This window comes from Canis lupus, chromosome 29 (genome assembly GCF_003254725.2).
Source record: "Canis lupus dingo isolate Sandy chromosome 29, ASM325472v2, whole genome shotgun sequence".
NCBI lineage: Eukaryota > Metazoa > Chordata > Mammalia > Carnivora > Canidae > Canis > Canis lupus.
In genome coordinates this window covers 6,358,631-6,371,620 of record NC_064271.1, presented here as the reverse complement: position 1 = coordinate 6,371,620, position 12,990 = coordinate 6,358,631, and the positions used below count along the sequence as shown (strand labels likewise).

Sequence of the window (12,990 nt, the reverse complement as noted above, 5' to 3'; positions counted from 1 at the left end):
TGTTCTTCTTAATAAGGCCAGCCCTCAGGAGAAATAAATTAAACAGATCCTAACCTGCTAGGGTATTAATGGAGCCTAACTCACCTCAGGGAAGGGAAATACTCAACTCTAAGCAACTCTAGCCATCCTGTCCCCACCTAAGGGGGAATGAAAGAAACTGAGAAATACTTGTGAAGTTCAAGTCTAGAGGCATAGAATCACTTAAAGACTGAAGCCTAATTATAGGACTCCAAAACCCTTTCCTCTTGCCACACCTCACCACTGTGTTACTCAAGGCCTATTGAGTGTATTTCCTTTTATCTGGTACATCATGTCCAGCTATTAAGAAAAAAATTACAAGGCTTACTAAAAGGCAAATAAAAAACAAATTGAAGAGAAAGAGCAAGCATCAGAAGCAGACATGGCAGGGCAGTAGAAATTATCAGACTGGAAATTTAAAATAACTATGATTAATATGCTAAAGACTCTAATAGATTACATAGATAACATGCAAGAATAAACGGACAATGTAAGCAGAAAGATGGGATTCTTAAGAAAGAATCAAAAATTGAGAAAATTTGTTGCCAGTATATTTGCCTTACAGGAATTGTTAAAAGAAGTTCTTAAAAGGGAAGGAAAATAATATAGGTTAGAAATTCAGATCTATAAAAAGAAAGGAAGAGCACTGAAGAAACAATAAGATAAAACAAAAACTTTTATTTTTCTATTCTTGATTCATTTAATACAAGTTTACTTAAAATAATAATAGCATCAATGCATTTAATTATGTTTATGAGTCATACATATTATAAGTTTATGTGTTCTTATATGTAAAAAATAAAGCAATGATGCAAGAGACAGAAGAATTATTTTGTTATTATAAGGTACTCATACTACCCATAAAGAGGTATAATGTTATTTGAAAGTGGGCTTTGATTGGTTGTAAATGTATGCTTGAAACTGTAGAGCAACCACCAAATAAAGTTGTTTTTTTTTTTTTAAGTATAACTGATAGGCTGAGAGATGAGAGAAAATGGAATGATATTAACAATTGAATGTTCCATTAAAATCACAAAAACAGAATAGGAGTGAAAGTCAGAAACAAGAACAAAGAATAAAAGAAACAAATAGAAAGCAGTAGCAAATATGGTCTATATTAATCCAATTATATCAACAATCACTTTGAATATGAATGGCCTATATGAACCAATTAGGGGCAGCCTGGGTGGCTCAGCAGTTTAGCGCCACCTTTGGCCCAGGTCATGGTCCTGAAGACCTGGGATCAAGTCCCATGTCAGGCACCCTGCATGGAGCCTGCTTCTCCCTCTGCCTGTGTCTCTACCTCTCTTTCTCTCTGTGTGTGTCTCTCATGAATAAATAAATGAAATTTAAAATAAATAAATAAATGAACCAATTAAAAAATTGTCAGAGTGTATTAAAAAATAAGACCCAACTGTATGTTATCTGTAAGAAATCTACTTTTAATATAAAGATACATAAAGATTAAAAGTAAATGGATAGAGAAAAATATACCGTGTTAAACTAACCAAAAGAAAGCAGGAGTAGCTATATCAATTTCAGCCAGAGCATGTATCAAAGCAAGGAAAGATATCTGGGATAAAGAAGGGCATTATATAATGATAAAAAAAGGTCAGTTCTCCAAGAAGACATGATAATACTTCATGTGTACATGCCTAATAACAGAGCATCAAACTATGTGAGGCAAAAAAACCTGATAGAATTGCAGGGAAAAGTAGATGAATCCACTGTCACAGTTGGGAGATTTCAACATCCCTCTCAGAAATGGGACAGATCAAGCAGGCTGAACATCAATAAGGACATAAGTGAACTCAATAACACTGTTGATCAACTATTTATAATTCACATCTATAGATTACTTCATCTAACAATAGTAGAATGCACACTCTTCCCATACTCACATGGAAGGTTCACCCAGATAAATCACAGTCTGGGCCATAAAACAAACCTTAACAGATTTAAAAGAAGAGAAGTCATACAACATCTTCTCTCAGACTATAGTGGAATTAAACTAGACATCAGTAACAGAAATAGAACTGAAAAATTCCATAATACACGGGGATCAAATAACACAGTTCTAAATAACACAGGTCAAAGAAGTTATCTGAAGCAAAATTTTAAAACATTTTGAACTTAATTAAAATAAAAATACAATTTATCAAAAATCGTGGGATGGAGCAAAAGAAATGCTGAGGGATTTATAATGCTGAATGCATACATTAGAAAAGAAAAAACGTCTAAAATCAATCACCTAAGTTTCCACCCTAGGAAACTAGAAAAAGAAGAGCAAATTAAATCCAAAGTAGAAAAGAAGAAATAAGACTTAAAACAGAAATCAATGAAATTTAAAATAAGAAATCAAGAGAGGAAAATCAATGAAACTAAAAGTTAGTTCTTTGAAAGGACTGATAAATTCAAGAAGCCTCTAGCCAGGCTAAGAAAAAAAAGAGAGAGGAAATTAAAGAGGGACTGTCACTATAGATCCAATGAGAAATTAAAACTATACTAAAGGAATTCTATGAACAACTTTATATTCACAAATTCAATGACCTAGGTAAAGAGGACCAATTCCCTGAACCAGAGAATCTGCCAAAATTCATACAAGAAGAAATCAAATTTCAGTTTTGAAAGATGAAAAAAGTCCAGGTTTACTGCACAACAATGTGAGTATACTTAACACTCCTGAAATGTACACTTAAAAATGTTCTTTTAAGACAATTTTGTTATGTTTGTTACCACAATTAAAAATCCAAATTAAAAACACTTGGGATCCCTGGGTGGCACAGCGGTTTGGCCTCTGCCTTTGGCCCAGGGCACGATCCTGGAGACCTGGGATCGAATCCCACGTCAGGCTCCCGGTGCATGGAGCCTGCTTCTCCCTCTGCCTGTGTCTCTGCCTCTCTCTCTCTCTCTGTGTGACTATCATAAATAAATAAAAATTAAAAAAAAAAAAAAAAAAACACTTCACACAGCCTGAGAAAGTCTATTTTCTCTAGTTGTTCTGGTTATTTTAGCAACCCTTGTCCACTGCAGGAAAATAATTCCATAATTATAAAACATGTTTTTTCAGGTACATATGATAGTATACGGTTAAAGGCAAATACTTTTAGACTTTCTTTTACCTTAAATGACAATGCCTTGGGTGGTTCTTAATTTCAACTCAGGTCATGATCTCAGAGTTGTGAGACTGAGCCCCAAGTCAGGCTCCATACTGGGCACAGAGCCTGCTGAAGAGTCTCTCTCTCCCTCTGCCTCTTCCCATCTCCTCCCTCTCTCTTTCCCTTTCTTGAAAAAAAAAAAAAAAGAGAGAGAGAGAGAAATACTGCTCTAATTCTTTATGGACTCAAAAGTACTCAATATAGCAAAAAAGACACTAATTGAGCCTTTCCTTATTTATACCACCTAGAACTGATATCTCCACCTCTAGAGAAAGCTGCTGCTTGTCTCTAATGACATCATTTCATATATAGCATCAATCTTTGTTAGAAAAATAGTATGGCTAAGATCAGTTATCATTTGTTATATCTACTAATGAGAAAGGCTTACCAAGTTTATTAACAGCACATTAGAGGGTACAGATATCACAAAGATAATATATAAGAGGTTTCTCTAAGTCATGTGAAAAAACTGGGGGAAAATGTTTATTGATAAATCTTAAATACCAAGTACTACAAACAAAGCAAGGAAAATCAATATGGATTTGAAGAATATGCCTCCTTTGAACAGAATTTTACAGTTAAAACAAGACAAAAATTAAAAAATGACCCCTACATCCTGACTAGCAGTGGATAGGAATTGGGCACCTGGCCAATGTTTCATTCTGGATGAAGCAAATACGCTGATAAGGAAAAATGTTAAGAATACTTATAAAGCGTGATAAAAATGCTTCTGAATGGTGAGAACAATGGTCATACAAGCCTTCACTTTTCAGCAAACGTAACTATTCATATATTTTCAAAAAAACTTTTAACTTCAGAAAAATTAACAGAGTTTATTACACCTTAGTTAAAAACCACAATAGAATCATCAGTCTTTGCAAATGTTTTACATTCCCTAAAAAAGTTACACAAGTTATTATGTGCCTAAGCCTAATGTTAGATTATATGACATTGTGGAACTCTTCTTAATCTTCACATATTTATTTTCATTTATTGCTTTAGAAAACTAAGATATCACATTTTGGGTAGGAAATATTCTGGATAAAAGAAAAATATATTTTTGTAAGTTTTTTTTAATTTTTTAAAATTACCTATTTAATAATTCTTACATACTATCTTTCTGTTCTCTTCCAAAACAGAAGTCAGCAGACTTAAGAGCAAACAGCTCTTACAGAATCACCCTGAATTATGCAGTACACAATGACTCTCTAATCCTGAGCAAAGCCTATTTCTCAGCCATATTTATATAAGGCTTTTGGTCAAATGCTTAAAAAGTCATTGAGTAGTTGTTTCCATTTCCTGATCAAGCAGAAAAATTTTTTCAAAACTAAGGTAGAACCTGGTAGGGAAAGCATACACTGACTTGTATTTCTTAGCCTTGGAATAACTTCTTCATTCAGTACTCAATTGTCTCATGACCTTCTAAAAATTAATTTTCTTGTCTTGATTAAGAGGCATTTCAAGGGTGTCTGGGTGGCTCAATGGGTTAAGTGCCTCCTTCAGCTCAGGTCATGATCTCAGGGTCCTGGGATGGAGCCCAATATCCACCTCTCTGCTCAGTGGGGAGCCTACTTCTCCTTCTGCTTCTGCCCCCTTGTGCTCTCTTTCAAATAAATAAATAAATAAAATCTTAAAAAAAAAAAAAAAAGAAAGAAAGAAACATTTCATTCCACCTCCCTGCAAGATTAATTGTGGACAAAAACATATTCCTGAATGCCAGTACATGAAACAACAAAATATTTAGATGCAGCTTGCACACCAGCAGAGGCAATTGGTAAGAAATGAGCAGTTACTTAATCTTTATTTGTTCATTTATTCATTTACTCAACATGTATTTATCAAGTTCCCTGTCCTAAAGCATTTAAGCAAACAAGTTTTATTTGTGCTGCCTAGAATTGGATCTTCCCTACCTGGAAGCAAGGGTTGTCCTTCATTTAAAACAGGAAATTCTCGACAGATTTCTCCATCCTCTTGATCTTTTGCCAACCATCGTTGAACAGGTATATAAAACTTTTTTCGAGAATTCATGTTCCACAATTGTATCTATATAGCAACAGTATTTATTGTAAAAAATATAAGAATACTTCATCAAAGAATCAAGTAAGTTTTCATCCAAGCCTGACACTTAGCTCATAGAAGATCACATTACTTCTTTTTATTGTCAAAAAAGTTGTTGAATACTTGAAAGAAAAGGGCTAATTTCTTCTTTTATTGCCATCTCAAGTACAACGGCTTTTCTTTTCCTTATTTTGAAATTTTTCAAATTTCTCTATATTGAAATGCTAAGAATACCAATTTCCCCCCAAATTTTCTAAGGGTTTATATTTTTCTATTTAGAAAGAGATTTATAATTTTTCAAAAATCCATTATTTTCCTGTTCCAATCCCTTAGTAAATATATTTCTTATTTCAAAATGATTTTATAAAATGTTAGCCTAGATTTCATGCACTACAGATTCAATCTGATATAGTTTCCTCTGTGGGTCCTCAGCAATGAATGAAATTTAAGCAATAATTCTTTATTTGGGTACCTATTATGCCATATTATATCTATTCCACGTATCCTGGAGTTAAACAAAGAGTTAATAAATTCTGTTAGGATCAGATGAATATCAAAAATCATCAGAAAGGGGCAGCCCGGGTTGCTCAGCGGTTTAGCACCTGCCTGCGGCCCAGGGCATGATCCTGGAGACTGGGATCGAGTCCCACGTTGGGCTCCCTGCATGGAGCCTGCCTCCTCCTCTGCCTGTGTCTCTGCCTCTCTCTCTCTCTCTCTCTCTCTCTCTCTCTCTCTCTCTCTCTCTCTCCGTGTGTGTGTGTATGTCTCTCATGAATAAATAAATAAAATCTTTTTTAAAAAATCAGAAAGTAGAAACTATGATTCCTGATTCTAAAACCTAGTCTTTCATGAGTAGGGTACTATTAGGGTACTATTATTGTTTTAAAAGCTTCAGTGAGTGTTATTTTATCTGTTAAATTAATTGTATAGTCTTCAAAATACCTTAATCAGAGATTTTCTATTTTAATGTGTTTAAAAAATGAGATTGTTACAAAGATAGAATTTTGATCCCTAAACTTACTAATTCTGTGGATCTTGGTAAGGCCCAGAAATTTGCATTCATAAATTCATATAACATGTGATTTTGGTACAATCATACATTTAGGAAGGCTTCCTGAGAACCACACAGAATTATCACTGGTTTGCAAGGCTGCTGGCATCGCTATTTGATTTGGTTATTTTAAATAAAGCCTAAGGCAAATTACTTGAGAAATACAAAATAAACCACCATTTGAAATTTTTTATTTTGCAATATCCTTAACTAAACTTGAAAGAATCAAGATTCAAGTCCTAAAGGTAATGTGATTATTTTATGGACTGTGGAAATGTTCTATCATTTTTCCTGTAGTGGACTAGATGTTTTAATTCAAATCACTTCAAGTTATAGGCACAAGTTGGCTTTTTTTTTTATTTTAAATTTTAAACTTCTAAACTATACTATAAGAATTGAACAGAAAATACCCAGCCCATTATCTAGCAACTGAATTTGGCAAAATTAGTAAATTATGTAAGTGCTTTATCTACCCGGAATAAAACTTTGAATCAACAACATCTCTCTTCTTCACTGGTACTCAAAAGACAGGGGAATTAAAACTCAGGCAAACAAGTTGCCATGCAGTAAGAGTAACTGTCATAGAAAGACAACCGGAATGTTCAGCCTGATTTTCTTATCTTTCCTCTGCAATATTATAAAATCCTTTCAGATCACTTAACCACTGTTTCAACATCCCAGCTGAATTTATATATATATATATATATATAAATGAATATAGTATTGCTTATTGGTTATCAATCAAATGAGATGGCAGGAGGATTAATGATAATCTTCATAAATTAGCTTAGCTTACTAAGAGAAAAAAGAGATGTTTTTATTATATATGATCACTTAAGTATCAATATGAATATCATACTTCAAAAACTCTATATAACATAAAAGAAAATTATTTCATATAGAAGCCAGGCACTAATTTTGAATTTGAAGTCTAACTTCTACATTCATATTTTCATAAAGTGAGTTTCATTTTTTCATTTTCCTTCAGGATTTTTTGTGACTTTAATGCAAAGAAAATGGCACTATCAATAATTATATATATCTGCTTATAGAACAAAAGTATTTAAGGGATTTCTCATCTTCCACAAATTTTTCATTAATTTTCTCACATGTTACAAAATTGTAGAACAAGCCTGCCAAGAATATCAGGAGTTTGACTGGATGTTCTCTGCATTTTGAGAACTTGCTTACCTAAATTCATTTATTTTGCAATGACAAAAGATGGAAATACAACATATACAAAAATAGATAACAAGATTTTTGATTTTCAATGTTGAAGATCTCCATTTGTTGGCAATTATGGTAATAAGTAGAACTTTTAATTCTGAATAATCTAGAAAATCTAAGCCTTTTTTGCTACTAAAAGTATGCAGGTGGCATGATTTGCTTAGCATGAATGGACCAAATTTGAGAGTCTATCATGTTATTATTTTACCAATACAAAGGGTCTACTTTTACAACCCTTCCAAAAACAGATAACATTCATCTAGTCACCTTTTCATCAATACTGCAACCATATCAAGAAGCAACATAATTGTCAAAACACTATGCTGTACACCTGAAACTAATGTAACACTGTGTTTCAACTATACTTCAATAAAAATAATGATAAAATAATGGTTAATATTAAAATAAAAAGAAGTAATGAGAGTTTATCCAGGGTCCCAAGTACTTCCTTTTCTTTGCAAAAAGTATTATTTAGTTGAGGTGCTTTCTTCAATAAATTAGGAACAAATTATTAATAAGAGTACATGATACTTTGTTTTGTGAAATATACTAAAAAGAGCAAGGTTTAACTCCAACAATTCACAATACATGTGAAATGCCTCTTTGAGGTTTGATTCCTGAACAGAATTTGCAGTGGGTTTTGCAAAGGATGGGAGTGTTGATATGTCTTTACCTCTTTACAATGCCAGGAAGGGGAGGGGCCAGAGTTAGTATGACCAATACGAATCTTAAAAAGCGCTCCAATATCTCCAACCATGATCTAGAAAAGAACCAAGAAAATGTCTTTCCTTGTAATTCCATAAAATCCATTTTTAAAAAGCTCATATTAGGACATTTTATATCAACATGGGGGCTAATCCTTCAAGAAATATAATAATTATAAACATGCATATACCTCATGACAAAGTACTGAAACATATGAAACAAAAATTCGCAAAATTGAATAGAGAAATAGTCTATAATAAGAGTTGGAAATTTCAATTTCAATATGCCACTCTGAATGACATGTAGAATAACTAGACAGAAGATCAATAAGGAAATTAAGGACTTGAACAGTATTATAGACCAACTAGATCTAACAGATATTTATAGAACATTACACTCAACAACAGTAGAATATTATTCTCTCAAGAGTACATGGAACATTCTACAGGGCAGACTGTATGTTATACCACAAAAAAAGTTCTGAAAATTAAATAAGACTGAAATCATACAGAATAGTTTCAACTACAATGGAATAAAACTAGCAATCACTACAAGAAGGAAAAATAGAAAATCCACAACTATGTGTAACTTAAGCAACATACTCTTAAGCAACCAATGAGTCAAAGAAATTTCAAGAGAAATTAAAAAATAACTTGAGATGAATAAAAAAATATGGGGAAGAAAGTGAAAGCAGAGCTCAGAGGGAAATTTTAGCTATAATTCCTTAAAGCTTGTACTTAAAGAAGGAAATCATTTCAGATGGGTGCCCATCAGCTAAATTGGCAAGCTTACTGTGAGGAAAAAACTTCTTTGGAGATTTTAATCTAATAAATCCAGAGACACTAAGCAAAAAGAAGGAAAAGAAGGGAGGGTAGGGAAGGAGAAGGAGAGAGAAGAAAAGGGAGAGAGGGAAGGAAAAAGGAGATGGGAAGAGAAAACAGATGGGGAGAGGAGAAAGAAGAAGAAGATCTCAAATAAAATAATATAGCTGTACAACATAAGGAAGGAAAAGAAAAAGAAGAACAAACTAAATACAAAGCTAACAGAAGAAAGGAAATAATACATATTAGAATGGAGATAAAATAGAAAATAAAATCAATGAAACCAAAAGCTGATTCTTCAAAAACAACAGCAAAACTGAAAAACATTTAGCTATCCTAAAGAAAAAAGAATACTCAAATTGCTAAAATCAGAAATGAAAAGAGACATTACCACTAACCTTACAGAAGAAAAAAGGATTATAGAAAAAAAAGCCGTGAATAATTGTAGGGCAAAAAATTAGATAACCTATATGAAATGGACGACTCTTAGAAACAGACAACTTATCAAACTGACTGGGAAAAACAAATTCTGAATAGGCCTATAAAAAGTAAAGAGATTGAAGAAGTAATAAAAAATCTCCCAATTATTTTTTTAATTGGCCTTTTTTTAGGCCTTAAGAATAGATGTTTCACAAAAAAAAAAAAAAAAAAAAAAGGAATAGATGTTTCACTGGTAAATTCTATCAAATACTTTTTCATCATTAATATACAATGTTCTTTTTTATTAAGGTATAATTGAAATATAACATTATATTAGATTCAAGTATATGATGTGGTATTTGTGTAGCCTATGAAACAGTCACCACAATAAGTCTAGTTATCATCTGTCACCATGCAGTTTTGAAATGTTTTTCCTGTGATGGGAACTTTTAAGATTTACTCTCTTAGCAACTTTCAAATGTGCCATACAACATTACCGACTACAATAATGCCATAATGTTACATCTCTGTTATTTATTACTGGAAGTTTCTATATCTTCACCCATTTTGCCTGAACCTCAACCCCCGCCCCTCTGGCAACTACCAATCTGTTCTGGGTATCTATTAATTTTGTTTTGTTTCCTTATGTATTTTTTTAGATCCTGCTTATAAGTGAAATCAAGTGGTATTTGTCTTTCTCTGACTTTTCATCATTTAGAATAATAGTCTTAAGGTACACTTATGTGGCCACAAGTAGCAAGATCTCATTCTTTTTCATGACTGAGTAGTATTCTATTGTATATTTATACCACGTCTTTATACATTAATTCATTAATGGACACTTAGATTATTTCCATATCTTGGCTATTGTAAGTAATGCTGCAATGAACATTGGAGCACATATATCTTTTTGAAATAGTATTTTCACTTTCTTTAGATAAGTACCCAGAAATGGAATTGCTGGATCATATTGTATTTCTGTTTTTAATTTTTTGAGATTGTACCAATTTACATTACCACCAACAGTGCACAAGGTTGTCTTTGCTTCCACTTCCTTGCCAACACTTATTATTTCTTATCTTTTTGATAATAGCTATTCTAAGAGGTGGGAGGTGATATCTCATGGTTTTGATTTGCATTTCCCTCATGATTAGTGATGTTAAGCATCTTTACATGGGCGTATTGGATATCTATATATCTTCTTTGGGAAAATGTGTATTCAGATCCTCTACCCATTTTTAACCAGATTATTTCTCTTTTTGATATTGAGTTGAATGAGTTCATTATATATATATATATATATATATATATATATATATATTATATATTTTGGATATTAACACTTTCTTAGATATATGACATATATGGAAATATCTTCTCCTATCCAGTAGGTTGCCTTTTCATTTTATTGATGATATCCTTCATTGTACAGAAGATTTTAGCTTGACATACTACCACTTTTTTTTACTTTTGCCCTTGCCTTAGGTGTCAGATTCAAAAAAACCATCACCAAGACTAATGTCCTAGTACTTGGCTGTCTCTTGGACCTTTGTGACTGTGTAAGCAGCTTGACTTATTCTTTACAGGTCCCAATTGAGGACATTGTCCGAAGACCTGAAAGTACTCCAAAGGGAGGGATCTTAATCAGCACCTACTTTCAGACTGATTGGAAACCGGACCCTCAAGGAGAAGCCTTTAAAGTATGTAAATAGAGATGAAATCAAGATAGCAGAGTAGGAAGATACTGAGCTCACCTCCTCCCTGGTCACACCAAAACAACTCTCTCTCTCTCACACTCTGAGATGAGCTGAAGACTAGGATAATAGCTCTCCCACAACCAAATACATAAAGAAAAAGCCACATCATGATGTATAGAAGTGGCAGAGACACAGTCTAGTCAACTCACATCCCCACTGGGGACCCACATATGGGAGGGATACTACCAATATGGAAGTCATCCCTGAGGAATGAGAAGATAAAGCCCCATATCAGGCACTGCTGCCCTCAAGACCAGGAAAACAAGACCCTGTAGTATTCAGTTTTGAAAATCAATAGGGCTTAACTCAGAAGAAGCTAGAGGGCTATAGGAAACCAATACTCTGCTCTTAAAATTCTTTTTTTTATTAAAGATTTTATTTATTTATTCATGAGAGACAGAGACAGAGAGAGAGAGAGAGGGAGAGACACAGGCAGAGAAAGAAGCAGGCTCCATGCAGGGAGCCCGATGTGGGACTCGATCCCGGGTCTCCAGGATCACACCCTGGGCTGAAGGCCGTGTTAAACTGCTGAGCCACCCAGGCTGCCCTGCTCTTAAAATTCTGATGCATAATCTCACTTGCTCCAAGATCCAGCACAAAGCCAGAAGTTTGAAAAGCACCTGGGCCATAAGTAAAAGATATTTATTGACTAATTTTAGGGCCTGTATCACAGAGGTAGGGATCTGTAGGAATATTCTCCAGCAATAGCAGCACTGATTGGTGCTATTTCTTTTTATATTTCTTCTACCTAGTATCTTCATACCTGAAGGGCACTATTTCTGACACTCTCCATCTACGTTTATAGCACTTCTTGCCCTCCCTGGCATTCTCCTACAGATCCACCCAACTCAAAATGTAAACCTTAGCAGACATCCCTCCAAGGGGGCTTCTTCCCCAGCACACCTGACAGGTAGCCTCAGCTAGGACCAGAATACCCACAAAGAGGACCTCACTTATCAGCATGCCCACAGCAGATGTTGCCAGGCCTCTCAGCCACCCATGCCAAAGGCCAGACACCAGTATGTCCACAGGAGTCATGTCCCAACCATTTAGAAGGGTACTCATAGTACATGCAGGAGATACCCCTGGAGAACCTACTTCTGGTGACCAGGGAGTATTCCACTTCTCAGCCCCACAGGACACCTCCTATATAAGGCTGCTCCTTCAAGGCCAGGAGACAAAGCTGATCTACCTAATATATAGAAAACCAGACACAGGCAAAATGAGGAGACAGAGGAATATGTTACAAAAGAAATAAGATAAAACCTCGGAAAAGGAGCTAAACAAAATGGAGATAAGCAATCTACTGGATAAAGAGTTCTATGTAATGGTGATAAAGATGCTCACTGAACTGAGGAGAAAAATGGGTGAACATAGTGAAAATTTCAATATGACAGAAAATATAGAAAGGAACCAATCAGAGCTAAAGAATACGATTACTGAATTGAAAAATGCACTAGAGGAAATCAAAAGCAGATTGATGATGCAGAAGAACAAATCAGTGATCTGAAAGACAGGGTAGTAGAAATCACTCAGACTAAATAATAAAGAAAAGAATTTTTAAAAGATGAAGATAAAAAAATAAAAATAAAAATAAAAATAAAAGATGAAGATATTTTAAGGGACCTTGGAGAAAACATCAAGTATACTAACATTTAGAATACAGATGTCTCAGAAAGAGAGAGAAAGATGGGCAAAAGACTTATTTGAAGAAATAACAGCTGAAACTTTCCTAATCTGAGGAAGGAAACAGACACCAAGATCCAGGAAATACA

At 34.0% G+C, this 12,990-nt stretch overlaps 1 protein-coding gene across 1 annotated transcript in view; it reads right to left on the bottom strand.

Annotated features, from left to right (window-relative positions):
* Positions 1 to 12,990, bottom strand: part of LOC112678454 (uncharacterized) — a 117,573-nt gene that overhangs the window by 89,473 nt on the left and 15,110 nt on the right. Inside the window, exons 3-4 of the mRNA XM_025477747.3 lie at positions 8,186 to 8,272; positions 5,087 to 5,219 (exon numbers count right to left, since the gene is read on the bottom strand). Coding sequence (XP_025333532.2) covers positions 5,087 to 5,219; positions 8,186 to 8,272 — 220 coding nt within the window. The remainder of the gene's footprint in view (positions 1 to 5,086; positions 5,220 to 8,185; positions 8,273 to 12,990) is intronic.